Here is a 23,321-nt window from a genome sequence, read left to right as displayed (position 1 = left end):
GCTGAGATCTGTCCTTCGTCATGTCTCAGCATCGTTCTCTGCTCTTTATTTTTCTCTTCTGACTCTTCCTCTCTCCTCTCCCTTCCTCCCATCCTTCTGTTGCTGTTTCACCTGCTCCCACCTCTTCTCCTCCTCTTCTTCCTTCTCCCAACCCCTTCTTCCAGTTGGGACATCTGAGACTGTCAAAGTCCATGTGTGTCACACCAGGGTCATCTATGATCCTGATGCTCACCGACCAACACCTGTCCCCCACCTAATGACCTCATTTTCCACTTCCTCGAGACACACGCACAAACACAAACTGACAGATAAGGTGAAACAGGAAATCACTTGTCACTTTTCTGTGCAGCTGTTGGGCATGCTGATGATTCCTACCTGTTACAGTCTGTTGCTGATTCTACAGACTTCCCCCAGCCTCCAGCTGTTTTGTTTCCTTTTTCCTTACCTGTGAAGACATCTCCTGCTGTGTATTCCATATTTCAGTCATATACAATGTGTCTGCTGAATTTAGTTCTATATATCGCCTAAAGACATTCAGTGTGGCTCTGATGAGATCTGGCATCCTGCTTTGATTGTCCAACTTTGCGTACAGAGCTTTTTTCACAAAATGCAACTGGCTATGCATTGTTGCAGTGATTCTAAATGCTTTGATCTAACTTGAATCAGGCCTTTTCAAAAATGGGCTGAATTTCATTGTCTCCCAAACCTGCTGGCCTGCTTTCAGACTTGTTTGCTGCTGTTTCCATCCATGGTATGATTGTGTGATGCTTCCCTCAGCAAAGTGTAGGGGTGGATGTGACTGCATGACTGCACAGAGAGCGGAGTGTGGGATGAGCCCCCTCCCATCACAGTCCTCCTAGGAAATATATATTGTGTTGCATCATCTACATATATATATATATATATATATATATATATATATATATATATATATATATATATATATATATATATATATATATATATATATATATATATATATATATATATATATATACATATTGTAGTCCCTGCAATACTGTCATTAATGATGTTATCATGACGTTTTCAAGTGAAAAGTGAGTTGCTCCGCGGTCGGACTGGAACTAACCTAACACCAGAATTAGGTTCAGGAGGTCTCTTTGAAAACTGTCCAAGTTTTTTGTAAATTCCACACCACATGTTTGGACTAAATTGTCAAAGTGATATTCACCTCACATACTACAACTTTAAACACACATGCCATACATTATAGGAATACATTTTATTTGTAGACATTTAAGTTGAATAACTATTTTTTTTCTTATTTCAACCACAATATAGAATCTACAGGACTTTTCCAAGGAACCCATATAAGCACACTTAAAATGCTGATTATTTGTTTTTCTTATCTTTTCGAGAGTCACTTTTTCATTTAAGAGGAGACTGAGTGAGAATAAACATAGTTAGATTAGAAGTTGAATTTTCAACTCAGGTCACCTTCATTATCATTAATGAGTTACAGTAGGTATGGACTAAATGAATTGTGTGTGTATTGGTATGCTCTACATTAGCTTTTCAGTACTGTAACTACAGAATGAAAGACGATCTGCCTGCATCAGCATCCCTACATAGCCCACTACAGTCTTATTCGTCACATAATCACATACATAAATAAACATCTATATATTTAATTGTGAAAATATTTTCAAAATAAATTGAGTGAAAGGTGAAAGGTATATGCTGTGATCCTTAAAGAATGGGCTAAACTGGACCGAGCTGACTCAGAGTTATGACTTTGCAGTGACTTCCAGTTGCTGCTCCAGGGTGCCACATTAACAGCCCTGGCCTTATGATACAGGGATTGAGAGGCTGAGGGGAGAGAATATGTTCAAAGGCAAATATGACCTCAGGCTATAGTGTCGGGCCTGGTGCAATGAAAGTGGGGAGTAACTTTCAACCTGTCAAAATATAAAATTCAAGGTCTGCAGAAACGCAGAGTAAAGGAACATTGCTCACATCTATTATGCTATTAATGTGAGGTAATTAAGTTTCAAAAATTAATAATTTAGAAATTGAATTGATTTGATAGGCTGGTTCATTTTAGATCCAATAAAAAGTTGAACAAGGTCCTCCTCTACTGGTTAGACTTGGTAAAACACATTCAATCTCAGCTCTGAAGGTGTTTTAATTTGTAACCTGTACTTTCATTTTACAGTTTTTATAGTCTTTACACTTTTGTCACATTTAACCAGCAACATTCTCAGCTCTGGCCTTCAGTCCCGCTTTATGAGTCACCAGACACAGAGCCACAATTGCTATTTAACATGCCATTTGTGGGAGCCAGCAAGAGCTTACCAGACCATAAACAGAGGAAGAGATGGGACTCTTGATAGCTGGTGTTGACCCTGCGGTCATCCTTAAAACCGTCGGCGCTCAAGTGGTGAAAGCAATTTCAATTTGCTCTAGATAACCTCTTCAGGAGAGGTTAGACAGAGCAGACATTGGAAGCGTGACAGGAATTATTTAAAGAATACAGGCTCAGTCAGTGGCTAATTCATTGTCTGTGATGTGGCAAAATGAACTTTCACTTTACTTTTATTTACCCAGACAAAAACAAGTGAGCTCACAAGCTATTTTCCAGCAACTTATTGCCTCATAAAGTCACACTGTAGCTGTTCTATACTGCCACAGTTCTGTTCAGCAGCGGGCAGGTTCCTAACTTGGGCTGTTCAGGCTGTCTTACAGCTGAAAATTCATTGATATTTGGAGTAAACCTTTTAAATGAATTAGTGATTTATCAATAGACACTAACCTACTGCCGGGGGCTCAGTGCTATATTTTTCTCAAGGATAACTTGATGGTAAAGGAGAGCTTAATATTTAACCTTTTCACTTTTACCTCACATCTTTTAAAGTTTGAATGTCTAACTCAATGGTAGTCACATGTTTTTTACATCAGGCCATTCTAATAAACCAACTTCTGTAACATTTGAATAATGCATTTACCAAATAAAGCAATGTCATAAAAATACATTCCTATTCAATGTTTCAGAATTTTCAGTGTGGAAAAATGGCATTTAACTATTCCAGTGCAAAACACCAACACACATTAAACAATACATAGACTGAAACATTTTTTTTACTGTGTCTTCACAGTGTTGATGGTAGAGTGGTGTCTTCTGCTATATGTCAGTCCATGTAAGACAGTCCAGGTGTGCATGGGTCAGTCTGGTCCTGTGCTTTCTTTTTCCTAATGTTCATTTTGAAAAATGCACATTCAGAGGCGAAGGTATTTACAACAAGGGACATCACATGCTGCTTCACAGATGCGTACTCACGATCAGAGATCATGTACACCTGCTCCGAGTTCAGTTTTGTGGATCTAATTGGACTGCAGCTCCGTGATTTAACATTCCACCACAGCGTTTTTGGGAGAGAGGTTAGAGAAGTTCTGGATCTTGTTAAAAGTGCACCAAGCCTTTGATCAGGAACGAACAGCGTGTTAGCTTACAGCATATTACCTGCAAGGATGGAATTGGAACAAACTAAATCATTCTTACATTTCTGCTGCTGTAAAGTTTTAAGGCTCTAACATAAAACACAATGACGAAATCATTAAAAAGCGGAAAAGAAGAAAAGACTTTTTGGGTCTAAATCTTTTTTTCACCTCATTTCATCCCTGCTTACTCGGGTGTTATTTCCTCCCCTGGAGCTGGAGAATCAGTGAATTCAGGTGCCAGGTGACGTCTGTCGAGATCGCCAACTTGAGCACCCACGGATTTGAGGCTAATTTGGGGCTTTGGAAGGGATGAAGTGTATGATCTGTGCAACCAGCTGCTTGACTTTTTTAAGACCCATGCTCTTTAGGTTTGCCAGGAGCACGTCTTGGTGAGTAATGCAGTAGAAAATGGCAAAATTGTGGATATCCTCCCTCTTCTCAACAGCCTGTTACTTCCCCACACATATTAGAGGCTCCAGCAGTGCATACAAATGCAAGACTTGATCAGCTGAGATTGTTTTCATCAAAAAAGTTCTCAAGAGTATTTAAAATGTCCCCTCCTCTAGTTTGGCCTTGCATTGGCAGCAAGCACAAAGGTTCTCAGTGAAAGAGCTGTCTTTGGGGAACCAGACACAGGTGCATGATTGTGCAGCATCACTGAAGCCAGCGTTCTCACCCACAGTCAAGGTGAAACCATGAACAGCTGACAGATCCACACTCAGCTGCTGCCCAATGTCCAATTTCTTCAACCCTTCATGTTAACGTTGTGTCCAACAACTTTAGCCCCTGTATTTGTTTTAGAACGGCCTGTTTGTTACTAAATTTGGGAGAAATCATTTTGGCAGATGACAACACTCCCCCATAATGTCTGTATCTGTAAATGCTCTTATATGCTTCACTAGAATCCAAGCAGTTTTGTATGCTGCTTCTGCAAATCATCCAGCCGCAAGCAAGCAAGTTATTGTTGCCCTTTCATTAGAGCCGAGAGTTTCTCAATTCATTCTTCCTTCTTTGATTGCTGCAAGGTTGGAATTTGATACTGATGTTTGCGTGCATAGTTTTCAAATGCCTTTCCAAATTGCACTGTTTAAAATCTGAACATGTCTTCTGGCATAATAAGCACGTTGCGTTTAAGTTGTTTTTCATTTCATCTGTGCATTTTTCCTGAAACTTTCTGTGTTCATTTTCTGTGGCGCCAACACTCATTCACATTCACACTCGTTTGCCTGTCCGTTCTCTTCCTCTTCATCTCCCTCTCCTTCTTGGTCCTGCATATTTTTCATTATTCACTTTGTGTGGTGGTTGGCTGTTCTTTCTAAAGCTGCATCTGTCTTGTAATTGGACATGGCCCACTCGTGTGATGGCGGTTCAACCTGCTGACCTCTTGATACAGTTGAAGCAGCTAATAACAGCAACGTGCTGCCTGCAAGTGAGAGTAAGTGGATCGTCTTACAAAGTCCTTGGTGTAAAATTGAAACAGATTAAACAGTTAAAACAGAGACTCTGCCGGCTGCATGTGGCACAGAGCCCTCGCAACGAACATCTAGGATCTTCTTATTCCTCAGGTTGTTCCTGACTACACTAGTGACGAGTACAAAATTAGTGAGCTGTGATCCTGAGTCAGCGCACCACTTTGAAGGTGAAGGTGTTCGTCTTATAGGTTAATGTATGACTTTTCAGAGGATCTGAAGACTAACAATAGTCTTATTTTGTGTGTGTATGTGTTGTATCTCATAGGCGGGGATAGTGAGTCTTTAGCACTTGCATACTGTATATGTGTGTTTTTTTTCTGACCTTGTCCCAGTATACTGTCACAGTAATGTACTTGCTGGTGCAGTGAGAAGTGTGATGACTCTGCCACTCACCCTTATCTGTACCATTCAGGCAGCACTGCAGCAGGATGAATCAGGTGTAACATAAACACACAAACACACACACACACATGGACACACACAGAGACACAGATACCGTGCAACCCAGCGAATCACATTTACATATCCTACACCACACAGAAAAGTGTTCTGCTTACTTTCAACGTCAAGTGTGTTTAATTGAATCCCTAATAACAGTAAAGTTTAATTAGCAAGTCAAATGAAGTCTGGTAGGTGAGAGGTGCTTTATTAGCAGACAAGCATATTGGATTACTGGGGCAGAATATTTAAAAAATGGAAAATAAATAACATCCCTCAGAGGGAATATTTGTCCAGATAATTATTTTTGCTTGTAAATTTTCAGAGAAGCTCACAGAAGAGTCACAATGTGTAAACATTTTCCTAAACCAAAGATACGTTTTGTAATTACCTTTTGAATAAGGAGGTTGTTTTGTTTTGCCTGGCGTGACTTTTAAGTGTAAGAGACATTTACAGCAGTGGTGGAAGGTATTAGAGCAGCAAGGTGGAGGAGTGACTGTCCCTCCTCTGTGATGGCGAAGGGGACCATGCTGCTGTTGGTCCGTCTCATGTCCCAAAATTAATCATTTAACTATGAGGAGTGCAGCTGATGCTCTGCAGACAAAGTTTGCATGTGTGTGTTTGTTATACCTCATGTAATACATACATTTTCCAGGCCAGTTACATGTACAACCCTTTTTTCACTGAAGACATTTTGAAATGTCACAGTATCAAAAAAGCACAGGTGTCAATAAAAAACGAATGATGGACTTTGATTCAGCTGCTTCGGTTACAGGGTCTGGTATTGTGCATGCTTGCTCACTGCCTCAGTCATGGCTTACAGGGATAGTTAAATAGAACAGATCCATTATTAATGTTATTAGTAACACCTTTTTATCAGCTGAAATAAGTGGAAACACCTGTGTGAGTCTGCAAGGACCTCTGAAAAGTACTGCGATAAACTGATGGCTGCCTGGTGGGCAGGTGGATGGTATGCTTTAAAGAATGTGACAGATTGTGAGGTTAAATAGAGGTGGTTTGCAGTAAATGTGCTAAAATGTGATAAAACACTGGCGTCCTTTGGTCTTTTAATGACTCTTGAATTAAATGGGGGAAATTTTACTTCAAAGACCAGATCTCTTAATCAGTCAGTTTCATGGCCCAAATATATTAACTAGTTTTAGAGAATGATTTAATGAAGATACCATTTCATCACGCATTTCATGGTATGTGGTATGTAAATCTGATTTGTTCTTGATTGACCCACCTGGTCCAGAAAATGTCACATTAAACAGAATAGAAACGCAGTCGTGCCTTTCAAATGGAAAATTTGATATTGAGCAAATTTCCCAGCCTCTCTCCGAGGGTCTGCCCCGTTACCTTGTGGTTATTTATGGATGTGGGTTAGTAATTCATGAAGTTGTCTTTGACCCTGTTGAACTGGTTGTGTCAGTCAGGACAGTGTGTCACCTCATTAGACCATCACCAGAGAGGGGACCTGACAAACAGACACCATCTATCACCGTTCATTTCAGGCCTCCAGAAGCTGTCATACCTTCAATATGGCAGAGCTTCCTATATGGATGATATTGATTTTTATACATAAACAGTGCTGCTGTTGTATTGGAGTACCCTGACAATGACTAAACATGAAGAAACTAGAAGGTTCCACCTGATCTAAATATGATATTTTAAGTTAGTAAAAATGATAACATTTAGCTCTGCAACTTGTAATATTGATTTTTTTCAGTATTGAAACCATTAGTTAATTAATTTATTTGTTTATAAACAGGAAAATAATTGGCTACTATTGTGATAATTGAATAAAGTAATTTTTCAAGCAAAAATACCAAATATTTGATGATTACAGCACCTCAAATGTTACACTTTAGCTTCTCTTACAAAGCTTGTGAAAAACTCAATATCATGAAATAACCGTTACAGATACAGTCCAGGCTGTTTATTTTAGTATTACAAGCATCAGCATTTTGTATGAGCCCTATTGCTTGAAAATAACCAAAGCACCTCTGTATTATTGCATTAACATTGTTTGACCTGCTTTGTATGCAGTTTTCTCTTGTGTGGAGGGTAAAATAAAATCATTTTGACTTTATTTCTTTTTGGTCCTGAACAAGTTTTTTTTCTGTCTTTTTCTGCTCATAGTCAACGAGCCCCCTTTTTATTTCACCTTTCACTGCAACCTGATCAGCAGCATTGTGGCCTGGCTGCCACGATTATGGAAACCACACACCAAGAACCACATTAAATATAAATTCCCAAAGTGTACTTTCTCTCAGTTTGTGTTGTGGTGTCCTTGCAGGCAGTGGCATGTGGCAGCCCCCCGCAGGTGAAAGAAAAGATCCTGCACACACACACATTAGCTTCTCATCGATTTTTTCAAGTTATCTATTTCCACTATTTTTTTAATAATCTCCATTTCAACCACTCGTCGCATTTCTCACATTTTTGGAAAAATATTTTCCAAAATATTCATATCTAAATAGCACATAATCAGATATATAATCAGATGACATAATGGCACAAACCTCACAGAATCCACTGCTTACCTAAAGTAAGGAAAGCAACAAAGATCTGTTAGTTTTAGAGCTTTGCTTTCAAACCAAAGGGAATCCCCCCACGAAGACAAATAATGACTAACACTTCAATACATTAAGTAGTTTACAGCAAAACAGCTGATTATGGACAAGCTGAACTGCAGACGAATAACTTAAAATTCCTCCAATGATGCATTTAGGGCGAGCAAAGGTGTCCGGTGACTCATGCAATTCTTAAAGGATTAATGCACATTAGTCCTTGACTCCACAATGTCAAGGAGGCGGCATGATAAACACAGATCCCTGTGCGGTTTAAACTCATTGTTCCCTCATTGAGCTGAGCTGAAATGAGCACGGCCTCCTTCACTCTGTTGTGCTCTGATCACAGGGAATGTGATGGAGTCGAGCTTTAAAAACCCTCTGGCTCGCTCATTAAGAGAAAACTCTGTCAGTCTCATAGTCTCGTTTCACACACACAGATGTAACATCACAAATACCCATGCCCTAAAGAAAACAGCCTCACTGAAACGACTTACTGTATCAAAAATGTAAAAACACTTGATTTCTAATTGGTATATTTTCCCTATTTCAGTGGATAATTGGCCAAATATATATTGTCTAGGCTGCTGGGCAAGTGAGAGTCATGACTAAATATGCCTGCGTCAGTCAACCCTTCTAGCATCACTACTCGCAGTCACTACTCGCACTTGCCATGAAAAAAACACACATCCTCTCACTGAAAGTTTTCAAACTCTTAACATCAAACTTTTAGGGATGATTTTGAAGAAGAACAGGAACTTACAGCTGTGTGTATAGTAGAGGATAAAGCGGAGTGCTGGCTTTCCCACTGTCCTAATTGGAGAGGTGGTGCTGAGCCACGGGCACTGTGCCATCCATGAGACACTAGACTTGTGCAGACTCCTTTGACTTGTCTCCAACATGTCACGCTGTGCTTCCTGAGAACATCAGTGCCTCCAGGACCGCCCTCAAACCCAAACAAACACACACACACACACACACACACACACACACACAAACCTGTAAAGTCAGACCATGACAAACATCCTAAACTGGCAAGAAAAATACCTACGTCACTGAGAAACTAGGATATCAGGAAAAAAAGCAGACAGCCAGATGATTAGAGTTGGTCTGTTGTTTGCTTACAATCTGTCTCGGTTGTCAGATGTTTTCGATGAGCAGTTTTGTAACTTTCCCTCAGCTGGTGCTGTATCTGCAGATCAAATAGTTCCAGCAGAGCAGGGCGTCCAACAAGCAGCTCAGATAATTATAGACACCGACAGTTTGCAACAACTAGAAGTCCTTGTATAAACTCCTCATCACCACTGCATCTCCTGGACTAGGATTAACAACCTTTAATCATCGCTGCTGTTACATTAATCCTGACCGAGTCATTTAACACGGGGCACTATAATTTACTGGACAGCCCATCATGTTTCAACAGAGTCCTTGTTAGAAAGTCTGCAGACTCTGCTGTCATTCTGCTTCACTGTACGTCCTAATATGTTCATCTGTATCATCATCTTTCAGATAATCACCTCTCTGCAGATATGTGGATAGAGGAATAGCTAAATTCAGTGTACGGATTTATTTAAGTTGGGAGTAACACAGTGTATTTAACCTTTAAATAAACTGCACAGCAATAGGCCATTCTAAATAGTCAAAGTTACCATGACTCCACAGATGATTCTGTTTGCTGGATGCTTCATAAGAACTGTATTGATATAAAAACCCACTGACAGTGGAACAATAGGCACATTGGATGATAGGCTAAAGTCACAGGGAAGAACACTGCAAGAATACTGCAAGTTGCAAAACATTTCTCAGTCTCCTCCTCTGGGAAATAGCCATCTCACTCTCTCTGCTCCACCCTTCCTTCGTCTGTCATTCTCACACTTCATCCATCTCTTTTTCTTTTTAATTCCTCTCTTCTCTACCCAACCCTGTAAATCTTTCTCTATTTCTCTTCTGTCTAAACTGTTGAGGCGAGCAAGGGGACACTGATGCAACCTCACAGCAACAGTGTGCTTGCTGATACTCGGATCCTCTTCCAACTACATCATGTTATAAAAACAAGCAGTGAAAGTCAGTCGACTACAAAAAGGAAAAGGCTTTTAATTTGTGACCATATAAATCCTGAAGTGATTAAAATATATTTATGAATAAGTCCAGTCAGATCCAGTCCCTGTCATTTAGAAGTGTGTGACATTATGCAATCCACAATCAGAAACACAAATTGTACCTCCATTTTTGATTTATTGTGTCTAAGATTGTACATTTAAGTATTTGGTTGGAGTAACTAAAGCACCACCATGTCCACCTCCTAGGAATAAACAGTTTGTGTTATATTATCAACAGTCTGACAAGCAGTCGCTTGTGTTTCTTCATGCTCATACAGTAATTAAAAACACACTTGTTAAGAATTCCCTTTCACAGATTCCTATCAACAGCCAAATCCATTGTAAATAAACCCAATCTGAGCCGCTAATTAGCATTTTCCTTTGGCAGTCGTCATGTTTGCCATTTGTCTGTTTTCACTCTAAAGATGGTGCAAAAGAAAAAGTATCACTGCAATGCCAGTTTTATTCAGTGACTCATTGACGCTGTTTCAGTTTTGTATGTTTTTGTTATTTAAGTCTGCAATTCTCTGCTGCTTGCAACAGATGGTAATATAGTTAGCCTTGTTAGCCCCTGCTTTAAATCGCCACTCACCCAGTATTAAAGGTGCTTAAAGTGCTTCAGGTATAAACAGACCAAATAAACAGCAATAGACATTATCTTAGGATTGTAACTACACACACAGACACACACACACACACACAGCCACAAACACTTTTTCATCTTCTTCCGCAGGATACAATTACCTCATCACCCAGTCTGAGTCCACAGTAATTAGCATTGCAGCGGCTCATTAGATGTCATTATTTAGATAGAACGTCCATTGACCTTCCTCACTACACAACTGGCTACTCTCCATTGTTCTCTTCTCCCTCTGTGTGAATGTGTGTGTATATGTGTATGTGTATGTGTGTGTGTGTGTGTGTGTGTGTGTGTGTGTGTGTGTGTACGTGAGTGAGTATGTGTGAAATTGTGATGGAGACTAGATAGATACAGATATCCTCTGTTTGTTGCAGAAAAATCATTTATCATATGATCATTTAACAGTTTTAGTTATCGCATCAGGATCTGCATTTTCCTGTGCTTTGCTCAAGCAGAAAATTAAGCGGTGGTTTCTGTGTGCATGCAAAGTCAGCGGCAGTCATGTGTAAGCTGTAGAAAATCGGTTATTTTGTGCTGTGTACAGTTTCTTAAAATTCCCTGTAACATCTGGCAGTGGATCACAATGTCTGCTATTTATTCTGACTATTCTCTACACCAGCATCTTTTCATCTTTAAATTCATTTAATCCAGTGTAAATATTTGTTCACTGCACAAAAACATTTGTGTTTTTTGTATGAGTGTTAGTGAAGTGACATGAAACCAAAATAAAAATAAAAACAAACTAAGAGTTAGTGTAACTACGTTACAGGAAGTTCAGTGCTCTCTCATCTAAACATGTGACATTATATCTATGAACACAGTAATCCACATTGCAGACCCTGCATGGTACATGTTACAGTGTGAACACTACTAATTATGTATACATGTGTTTTTATATCCATAACATAAGGAAATGCAAGCATATGTCCTAATGTGCCCGATAATTACAATAATTAATGTTATTTACACAACTCCTGGGCAGACATTGCCTTATAATGTTTCTAATGAACTCCACATAAGCAGGTTCTCAGGCTGTATTCAGTTGTGTTAGTCTAAGTTGAAAATTCATGATGATAATAACCCAGAAACAGCCTCACTAACAGTACTCAAGGTATACTGTACACAGATGTGCCACATCACAAACTATCATCTCTGTTATGAACGTCCTGGTGTTTGATCGGGAAAAGCCTTTTACACACACAGTGTGATTGTGCAGCTAATAATAGTGTTGCTGCCCAGCCTGACTTTGTTTTCCTGCCACATTATCTTGGATTTACACCTGCTTATCTCTATAGGATGAAAGCCCGCCACTGATAGTGTGATTGCCCTCCCTTAATAAATAATTAGGACCCTTTTGGCTCTTTATCTGGACCTCCTGACTCTTCCATCTGGTCAACAGCTGATTATTATTGGATCAGATCACCTTCACCCAAAGCTGGGTTTAACTTTGACTCTGTGAGTGTGTGACTCTGTGTGTGTGTGTGTGTGTGTGTGTGTGTGTGTGTGTGTGTGTGTTGAATAGAAAGGAAACAGACGGACAAAGAGAAACAGAGTCTGTGTGCTTTTGCCAACATGTACATCATAAAGCACTGTACTGTTCACCTACATCACTGACATGTGTTTGTGAGTCTGCCTGTGGCTGCGAGAGTGTATGAGGGAGACAGAGGTGCAAAAGAGCAAGAGAACAAGAGAAGTGTAGTTAATTTGATGTCCTCCTCCTCTGTCTCTGTCATGCTCTCCCAGCATGTGTGAGGAGGGCTGGAGTGCGTCAGTGATGGTTCATCTCCTCTGTTCAATCCACTCCTTCATCCTCAGCACCAAGGTCACTGCACCTCAGCACTTTGGCTTCACTCCCCCCTAGTCCAGTTATCATCCATGAGACACACAGCTCCATGGTCCACTACACCAGCACTTCAGCTTTTCAGATCCTTTTTATGTCTCCTATAATCAGAGTAGACACAAAAATGTAGTCGAGCACATGTATTGTTACTTTATTACAATATAAAGTTATAACACTTGTACAAACAGATTTGTTCTTCAGTGACACATTCGAGTGGCTGAAGAAAACCTGTTGCATCACGCACTTAGTATTTTTCCTCTAAGGTAAGAACAAGATATGTGAGTAGTTTATTTTGAAATATTTTTTAACTTAAATATGTAACTGACATCAACTAAAATAAAAATTCTTTAATATTTACAATTTCTGACAGCCATGTTGTGTATATCAAACATGTAACTAACTAGTATTATTATTCCCATGTTTGCAATGATTCATGCTGCCACAGACCATCACATGGACATTAAGAAAACTCAGGAATGGCTAAACATTTTTTATTTATGATGTACAAATGCAAGTAGATGGACATGAGAAACCCTTGGCACAAAGCGGAGAATCTCATGGTCCTGCTGCACTGTACTAAAATTACAAGACTGTATAAAAACCCCTATTAGTGGAACAATGTTAATCCAGTATGGATGTGAACATCAAACACGGTTAAAGCTAAAACCAGCACATCAATCTCATAGTTATTGTTTCATTTCTAATCCAGTATGCTGAAGTAAAGCCAGAACAATAGACAACGTCTCACTCATTATATACTCAGGGACTGCATTGTGTGTAGCTATAAGTATGGGCGTAAGAACTGTCTGAAAAGACAGACTTCCTTGCTGACTGTCAGCTTAGTGTCGGCTCCTTGCCCTGATGTTCTGTTATCAAACAAGCCTTCGCAACCCCAGCTCGGTGTAGTCTGACAGCATGAGCTGCAGGAGTTGCTTGAACACTGATTGAAAGTACAAGCCTGTAAAAGAAAAAATAAAAGTGAGACCAAGGATGTTTTGTCTTATCTGAATCTCCTGATGTTGCTTCAGCCGTTATTCTCCTTCTGGTGAAAATTACTTAAAAGTTTCTGAGAACAAAATGATTAATTAAAAATAAGTTTTTAATGATTTCGAGAAACTGGCTTCAACAATAATTAAGTGTCTGTTAATAATGGCAGAGATGAAAATAGCCTCAGTGTTTGGGATCAGTAGACAACTAACACCCATAGTAAGAAAACATATCTGCTCGCTCATCACGCTGGATAACCTTTGAAAACACATGAAACGAAAGAACAGCGCTTTCTTTGAAATGTCAAACTTTCATTTTGCCGCAGACAGCAAATCCTAAACAAGCAATGAATTTCAAAGAGAGAAAGCTGAAGTTCCTTAAGACCAAACCACCTGCCGACACACCCGATCTCGTGTGATCTTGAAAAGATTTAAGACATTGATGGATTTACTGTAGCTGGCATGCAAGGTAAGATATAGAGGCTTCTACTGCTGCTATCAGGACAGGTGAAGGACAATGCCTTTGAAGGGCTTTCTTGAAATCTCTGACTCTCTCTGCTTGATGGAACTTACAGTACTGCATAGGTGAGGAAGAAGAGGGTGAGGTAGAACGGGAGGAGATGCTGTGACTGAAAGGTTGGGAGGGAGAATGGAAAGAGTTAGAGGGAGGATGGAAAGAGAGAACTCAGTGTTAAAAGATGCAAAGAGTAAGGGCTGTCATGGGTCCTCTCTGCTCCTAGTAACTGAGAATCACAGAGGGTCCTGAAGACCTGGTGCACATTAATAAATACAGGAGTAAAATGTTTTTAGGTGAGATGTCGAGGGTGAAGTATGAAGTACTGCCACTGCCATCAGACTGCACTTTCACATCAGATCAATTTTTTAAATTAAAGCTGCCGGGTGTGACTTATTTCTAACGTATTTCTAATATATAAATATATATATATATATATATATATATATATAGTATACACACACACACACAAATTATAACCGTATTCAATAACATTGGAATACCATAATAATCATAATAATCACAATTCAGTTCCAGTCAAATTTTGAATTAAGACCCAATGTCATATGAGCCCATGGAAGAACACACTGAAATCGTGGCACACTTCTATGAGACGGGAACGAATGTGGAATCCATTAGAAAACAACCGAGGTCAAGTGGTCACAGAATTGTTGTAGTGGGTTGTTAATTCCATTAGAGCTCATTAGTTAACCCTTGTCTGGGTCAGGAGGCTAGAGAGAACACACACATGCACTCAGGGAGCAATCAGTGGTGGAAAAACACAGTTATAGTTCACAAGCAAGGTCAAAGCTGCTTCTTTTGAGAAGTCCTGCTGCAGCAGAAACTCCTGACAAAACATTATTTGTTGCAGAACATGAATCTTAATATTTTTTTCTCTCCCTCTCTCTTAAATGGTAATTTTATGAATCCATTTGTTTATATCTCTCTATTAATTTATTTTTGCTAAGTTTAGCTGTTAAAATGCCAATATTACAATTTGGAGTTCACAGTATTTAAGGACACTGGATGAATCTCCCACCTGAACTGCAGCCAAGTAAAATGGCTTACATGTGATTTTCATTAGAACAGGCTTACCAGAGCTTACCTCTATCTGGGAGCTCAGATAGAGGTAACCAGTTAGCTTTGTTAGCTTAAGCAACTGACACACTACAAGACACACGTTTTGACTAGCAGCACTGCCTAGCTAATGCTGAATTAACTATCCAGACAGAGCTGTTAACGTAAACTCTTCTGTTGTCAAATAGAAAATCCAAAGCTCGGTAGCATGTTGGTAGCATCTTGATCCATGTTTAGCTAAATAAAAGTACAGGTGACCAGTACTTATTGTGTCAGTGCACTGTATTTAGTTGGATGATTCAGATTTACTGATTTATTTAAGTTATCTTGAGCTAATTGGTAGCGGTTGTGGAGACATCTTAGAGGCCGCGGGCATGTGACAGTGGAGAACATGGGGGCAGGGACCACTGTCATGAAGTGACATTATGAAATGAAAACATTTCAAAAGGGGGATTTTTCAAATCAAGATTCCAACATTACTATTTACTTGTGTGCTAAGCCTACTGTCCTAATATCAGCATTCATCCTGGCTGTCAGCCTTGTAGGTTATTGCACATTCTTTGCAGTTGCTAATAGGGACCGCTAATAAAAGGCACACGGTGCCTCTCCATTAGGCATTCAAGACAGTAACTGTACTCTATTGACTTCTGAATGTATTACTTGGATGTTTCTGCATGGATGTCTTTTGTAATACACAAAATATTATGCAAATGAATGTGCTAGTTCTCTCTGTGAATAGATATTCATCAGAAGATGCAGCCAGACTTTTTTTTATTTTGGCAGATTTGAGCAAACAGAACTTATAACTACCACTGCAGTGATTTCAAGGACCATAGAAATAATGTGACTCTCTGTTTCGACTGTTTTTCGAATGTTTTTTGTTATTTATTGTGCATATAAGGTTAAAATGGAGGATGTACTTCGTACTAATTGGCCAGTGGAGCAAATCCAAAATTGTATTAAACACATAAGCTGTGTATATCAAATACACAATGCTTGTACAGAATATTACAATGTTCCCCATTCCCCTATGGTAAACACACACAGAGAAGCTGTTAGAAATGAAAAAGTAAATGGACCATTAATTAGTTTAAGACCTTTGTTTGTGAGTTTTTCTGTGCCTTGACTATGGGCACTGAGAACATTTTGCTTGGAGCTGTTTTGGCACCTTAAGAGGCCAATTAAGAGCGTTCTTGTCAACGTTCCCTTTTCGTTTGATTGAAGACATACAGTAGCTGCCTACTGAGTTCAGAGGGTGAAGCTCTCAGGAACACGACTCAAAAGTTAACAGGAGGCAGATGTGAAATTTGGGCAGAAATAACAATAGTGATTACCACAAATAACCCCTGTAACACATGGCTGGTCCTGAGCTGTCCATTCTTCACACAGTGTAGCCCATTCTGACTTTGAAGCATCTGACCAGTTTATCAGTGGGGAGGGTGAAATGGAGCGGATGATGTGGAGGGGTAAATGATGCAAAACATTCAGATGCATTTCTAGAATTACAATGAGATGTTTCCTGTCATCATTCTGTCTTTTGTAATTTCCCTTTTATTGGTTCACTTTATTTAGATTCGTTTTGACTGATCTGCGTGTGGATTTTGTGATCATTATGCTCCTTGCAAACCTTCTGAGAAAGTGCAGGAATAAGAAGATTCTTATATTTATAACCATCTGACAACACAAATAAATGAAAGACAACAGGTATTTTGGCGATATTAACTTGTAAAAATGATCAGTCTGAGAGAAACTTAAAAGCGACAGAATATCTTTCTTAGTTTCTCTCTCGCACAGCACGCAGCCTCCGTCTGGGCTGTAAAGTGCTGCTCCGCCTTTCTGCCACTCACTGAACAGAGTAGATGCAGAGGGAGTTGTGGCTCTCTACTATGCAAAGTAGCTCAGGGTTGCCCAAAAAGTTGCTAGATTTTTCACTAGGTGCTACTTTTGAAAAAAAGTCGCTAAAAGAAGTCTGAAATTAAAAACTCACTCACTCACTCACTCACTCAGTGATGTAGCTGACCGTGGCGAGCACAGCCAAAAATGAACTAGTTCTAGAGAGCAAATCCACTGGGAAGTCAATTTGTTCTTGTGTGTGTGTGTCTGTGTGTGTGTGTGCATTGTTTCAGAAGATCTTGTGAGAGCTGACAGAGAAAAAGGGAGCCACAGGGAGCTGGACCCTTTCCTGTCTGTCTTCACGTCTCCACGTGTTGGGCTAGTGAACCAAGTTATGTTTCCGCTGCTGAAACAATATGTCCAATCTGTAGGACAGCGAGAGTTCAGAATGGTTCAGTGACTTTCTGTCAGTCCAGATGATTGCAGCGCGCCTGTCATGTCCCCATTAAAGCTTGTCAGGAAGATAATAGAAGATTTTTCTGGTGTGCCTGTGCTGTCGATACTTCATAGAGTACTCGTGCAGGCAGTCCACAGGTTCAGCTCACAGATACTGTGAGATGGCCTTTAGCCAGTTTCTGGGTCTGGTCAGGATATGGTATGAAAGTCAGTCGCTTGCGTTGTCAGTCATCTGTGGATAAACTAAATTTTAAAAATCCATTACAATAATCTGAAAAGTCCATTACATCGTGCATGTCCTTCAAAATGCTGCACCTATCCTCAGATGAAACCAGTGAGCCAAGAAATGTCAAACAGCTACTTTCACACATACACCAAGCAGGCTCGGCAGAGTGCAGTGGTTCTGCCTGCAGACTGATAGTGATGAGTCAGCATCTCTCCAAGCTCTCTAGCTGTCAGTGTCTATCCTTGTCTCTACTCTCACCTCTGTACTGTGCTCTCTCTGCTCAGCCTGATGGGAAGTGCAGCGAGTTCAGCCTCGATACATCTACTGGACTGACTCAAGGCTGCTCTCCCTCTGTTTCTGACTCACTCACCCTCCACCTCTCCATCCCTCCTTCCTTCTCTAATCATCCTCTCCTTCCTCTGTGTGAGACTGCTGTTTGGATCTAACAGTGCTGAAACAAAGTATTGACAATGCCGCTGAGTCCAACACCACTGACCAACCTGAACAGACGTACGCATACACAAATTGATTTGATTTATCCTGCCCGAGCAACTTCACATCATCCCAGAGTAAAGTCCTGCACAGGTATTGACATCCTCGGGGCTTCTTCCTCTCCAGTTTTGGTAATTGAATTGTTTGATCTCCAATGGGCTTTGTGTAAACAAAGAGGCTGTGTGAAGAAAGAGCGCCTCACCTTCTCCTGGCACCCCTGAGTCTCAGCGGTCTTTGAAGTGGGGCCCTGGCCTCAGCACTCAGCAGACAGGAGGATGCTGTTTGGAAAAGGCCAGGCCACCTGTGACATACTGCGGTGACAGGACAGCAGCCACAAAGGAGGTGTGTGTATGAGCTTGTCTGTATGTGTGTGCGTGTGAAGTGGCAACATGTTTTTTTTTCTTTTATAGTGCTGTCGCACACGTCCTGCAACTCTGAACTTATCTCGACATCACCCGGAGGAGCTGTATGTGAGAACACAGCTGTCCGAATCAGTTGGACTGGACATTAAACGGACTTCTCCCTGCCAGCTCCCAAGTACAGAGTGTGTGTACTGTCCGATTGAGCTGATGTGTGAACAGAGCAAGTCTGGAGAAGTCACATTGAGCGAGCAGGCGTGTTGATGACGTTTCTGTCCTGTCTCTACTCCACTAACCAGGCACCACTCCTCATCTAAACCAAATGGGGTATTTCCAGTGGGTGAGAACACGTCTGACAGGGATAATGTCCTGTTGTGTGCTTTGTGTGCGAAAGGGCAGGAGTTCATATGAAAAGACAGCTTTAGTCAGCAAGGTGGCTGAAAAAAAGGGTGGAAACGGAGAGGGGAGAGAAGCGAGCTGATCAGGGAGAGGAAGCTGAGGATGATGCAAGATATGAGAGGAAGACAAATACAAGAGCTGAATCCATGAATGATGCATAGCTTTCTCTCTTCATTATACTCTTCCCGGCAATATGATTATGCAGGTAAACATACGAGGCTGTATAACTGAGAGATGAAATGGTACAGAGAGAAGAGGAGTGGGGATGAGAGAAAGGGAGGTGGGTGTGTTGCTTTATGCATGAAAATAGATTGGATTGCTTCGTAAGAGGACAAGAGAAGAGTGTTTTTGGTGTCTGTGCGTGTGTATGTGTGTGTGTGTGTGTGTGTGTGTGTGTGTGTGTCTGTGCTGCAGAGAGGCAGGAGAGAGAGACTGAGGGGAAACTGAATTAAAAATCAAGAGATGAAAATGTGAGAGGCTCAGTGGGAGGTTTATAGGCTGAAAAGTTGACAGTAGTTTTGAAATACCACTATTCATTGTTGCTGCTGTCAGCATGTTTATACTTCACCACGTTGGCCTCATTCAAAAGGAAATGAAAGGGCTTTTTATGTTGCTGATAACAGGCGGCCTCTAAGCCTCTCCCGGCTCCTCTCCCTCTGCCAGCAGCTGGCGGTTGCAGTGACTTAGGTTTGATTGTGTTGTGTTGAAGTAACAGGGCATCAGGAGTGAAGAGGGACTTGTGAATAAGAGGTAACTTGTGCCAGGCTCTCCGTCTATAGCTTTTTGGCTCCTAACAGTGACATAGTTTGTGAGAGCAGACATAACTCATGCCCAGAGTCGATATTTGTCATATCATGCGTGTGTGAGAGAGGTGAGAAGCATTATTAATGTGTGTGTGTGTCTCTGTGTGTGTCGTGTAGTGTCTCTCTTCTCTCTCACCTTGCGTGTCTGTTGTCAGCTGTGGGCGATGTATCTCTCGTGGCTCTCGGTAATAAAGCCATTAATCACGTTCACTCTTTGCCACAAACATGCCACGCTGCACTCGCTGCAAGATGTCTCACTCTGTTTGTCCCAGGACGCAGCAGCAGATGCAGCTCACTGGAGTGGAATGGGAGACATCCCAGCCTTGTGATGGGGGTGTGTTATGTGTGTGCTTGTGTGTGTGTCCTTTACAGAATATGTTGTGTGACCATATATGTACATTATGTGAAATGATATTAATGGAAAAGGCCCTGTTTAGACCGAGAACTCCCCCCTCTCACTAAAAGAGAGTGAGCGGTGACTGACCACAGTGAAAAAGTAGGGAGGAATACATATGGGTTTTCCTACTGCCCTTGTTTCTCATTGGCTGCCCATTGTCTCTTCAAAGGTGGAAATAATTCAGTAATAATTAAGATATGAATTTTTACCTCTCTTTCAAGTACAAGAAATGACGCAACAACCCTGGTGTATGACCACAGCATTTAAGAATATTCCTGTCCATAAAAGCAGTAGTTTCACAAACAATCTTCAAATCAAGGTCCACTAATTACCCTTATCCGAAACTTTCCCACAGTCTCCAGACAACTGAGCAGACTCCATCTGTGATATAGACTGAGAGATGCTGTTTAAAGCTCTAGAAAAAGCTAGAAAGTGCATTCATATAGTCTTGTCCATCACTACTGACAAGGTTTATAATCTTGCTCCTAATCTCTAATGTTTTTGCATTGATTTAAACTCCTGAGTTGATTAATTAATTATTTTATAAAATGTCATGATAAAACCGACCACAGCCTTTTTGACAACAGTAAAACATTAAGAAAATCAAGCGCATCCACACATCTAAGAGGCTTTTTTTTTTTATTCATCATCAAAATTGTCATTTATTACTTTCTCAGTTAACTTATCTATGATTGTTTAATTGTTTAAGGACTGATGTACAGTGCATCTCCCTATCATTTTCATCCCAAATCCAAGCTCTGACATAAAACTGATTTCTGCTGAACAGAAATTACTGAATAATTTTCCACCAAAAATTGCCAGACGTTCTCTGGCTCCAGCTTTTCAGTATGCAGATTTCCTGCCTTTTTCTAATGTGCTCTTATTTAGCCATCAATCCCCTTTAGCTGATGTCAGCTGGTTTCCACAGCTCCATGATCATACATAAGCAATGAGACATCATTGATCATTTCACATTATGGTCCATTGAGGAGATGGCTGATGGTGACAGGAATGTTGATGTAGGAGGCTTAATGTTTATTCTCATAAGCTTTCCCTGGCCGCTCCTGAACCAGCCTCCATGCTGGGAACTCAGTCCTGCTGAAGCCGGTAGAACACAAATTATTTTCGGTAACTAGACAACTGTGACTATTTAAATTTTTATTTAGTTCTAATTCACAATCACACTCTGACTTGTACTCAGCCACTGGTGCCGAGCACCGCTTCCGTTCAGGTTGAGCAGACATCTAAGAGAAGAAACAACAGCTTTAGAGAGCGATGGTCTTTGTGTTTATCAGTGGATTGTCAAAGCTGCACATGATAAATAGGGTTGTGTCAATGCAAAGAGAGCTTTAAAGCAAAGGTAGTAAACTCTCTAAATGTATAACCTGGCCTCACCAAAGGCCAGGTTATTCCAAAGTAATAGAAATGTAAAAGCCTTCGAGTATCTCATTTATCTTTGTTCCATTCACTTATGCATTAGCACAGTATTGATTAAGGAGTGCTGTCTTTGCAGAATTTCTATGCATCCTTTAATGAAACTCTCATTCCTGCTCTTTCCTGCTGCCTTCTCTTTCCACTCTATCGCCCTTGATGTTTTCAATCTCTGACCTTTATTGCCCTTCTGTTTCCAACTGTAAGCACATCCTCACTTTTCAGCAACACAAACACAGGCACATACACACAGTTCCTTAATCTTACTTTCCTTCCACACTTCATCTATTAAGTTAAGTTTGTCTATAAGTGTATATTTCCCCGAATGTAAACATTTTCAATTTTCATAAAAAGAAATGTTTCTCCCCCCTCTGCAGATTTGGACTTCCGCTACTTCTGGAAGTGGAGTGCGTTTGAAGACTACCTGCTCTTCTGTTTCGGCTTCACCGTGCTGTGTGCAGTGGTCACCCTGCTGCTGCTGGACTCTGCTGTGTTTGTGGAGATGCTGGGCTCCCTGGCCGTGATGTTTGAGGCCATGCTGGGCCTCCCACAGCTACTGCAAAACTTCCACAATCGTTCCACCAAAGGCATGAGGTACAGCACGCTCTGAGGTCATACGGAGCTTTACAGAAAGCTCATAACACTGTACTCACATGGCAGAAAAGTTCCCAGGACTTCTCAAGCCCAAAGTTCTCAAACCACATGCAGCGTGCTCTCATTAACCTTAATATTCAGGGTGTGCAAGTAATTAATATTCTCCTGAACCCATATGCTTATAAGGTCATTTATAACTATTAGAAGCTACATAAAAACACAGTAAGTCAAAGATAAACCTTGAGGCTGAGACCTAAACAGTTTTTTGTGTTTGAAGGGTAAAAGCATTATCATCGATGAACAGTGAAAAAGTGATGAAGGTTACATTACAGTTTATCTGTCCTCTAAAATCAGTTAAAAGAATCAACTGTACTGATCTCAATAGAATTAGTTCATGCTACACTTTAAGGCGATTCCTCAGGTTTAGATTTTATCTACATTAAATTCAAGGTCACCTTGAATGCAGAGAGGGAGTAAACGGTGAAGGAGCAGGGCAAACCAGCTTAGCTTGCATTATGAAGCTTTTTTCCTGTTAAGATTATAGCACAGTGTGCAAAGGGCAATGTGTATGCTGATTAGCCTCTCAGGTAGAGGACTGTGAGATCAATTACGTCCCTAATGGCACAGAACCTCATACTATTTATGATCATTATTCTCTCATTATGTGTCTTGTCTGTCATCAGTGCAAAAACCGTGTGTGTGTGTGTGTGTGTGTGTGTTTGTACTTACATAGTTACGTGCTCTGCTCATCACTCATCTCTACGAAAAGCCCGGAGAGACAAAACACAGTATTTCACTTTTTCTCTTTAGGACACAACCACCGTCGTTTCACACCGTGTTTAAACAGACTGGCTGCGTTTTGAGGAACACCTGCTGCTGTATATTGCATAGACTGACACATTCCCAGAGCTACCTGTTGAGAGTAGAATTTAAAATAACTCCTAAAGACACATAGTTCTCTATACTGTATTTGTTTTCTGTTGATTCCCTAAAGCTTTGGAACACCATAGAAACAGTGTACTCTTGAGGAGTAACAAGAAAAGGAGGTGAGAAGGGTCTTGATTCTTGACGGTGCTGTTCATATTTTTCCCTGGAGAGATGATCCTTCTCACGGCAGACAAGCAACAGAGTTGTCATCTACTGTATAAATTGTCCACATTGTGCAGAGGTCACCGTGTATCTGTCATTCTTCTGCATGTTTCCTCTGGATTAACTGTCACTCAGTCCTGTCAC

At 40.6% G+C, this 23,321-nt stretch overlaps 1 protein-coding gene across 3 annotated transcripts in view; it reads left to right on the top strand.

Annotated features, from left to right (window-relative positions):
* Window positions 1–23,321, top strand: part of LOC139606121 (solute carrier family 66 member 2) — a 46,054-nt gene that overhangs the window by 5,309 nt on the left and 17,424 nt on the right. For all 3 annotated transcript variants that reach the window (XM_071458152.1, XM_071458146.1, XM_071458158.1), the window contains exon 4: window positions 21,872–22,088. In XM_071458152.1, the coding sequence (XP_071314253.1) occupies window positions 21,872–22,088 (217 nt within the window). The remainder of the gene's footprint in view (window positions 1–21,871; window positions 22,089–23,321) is intronic.

Source organism: Trachinotus anak, unplaced genomic scaffold (assembly GCF_046630095.1).
Source record: "Trachinotus anak isolate AG129_WGS33_773 ecotype Australia unplaced genomic scaffold, CSIRO_AGI_Tana_v1 ptg000002l, whole genome shotgun sequence".
In the NCBI taxonomy this organism is placed as follows: domain Eukaryota; kingdom Metazoa; phylum Chordata; class Actinopteri; order Carangiformes; family Carangidae; genus Trachinotus; species Trachinotus anak.
The sequence above is the reverse complement of the archived record's forward strand: the minus strand, read 5'-3'. Positions and strand labels throughout refer to the sequence as shown.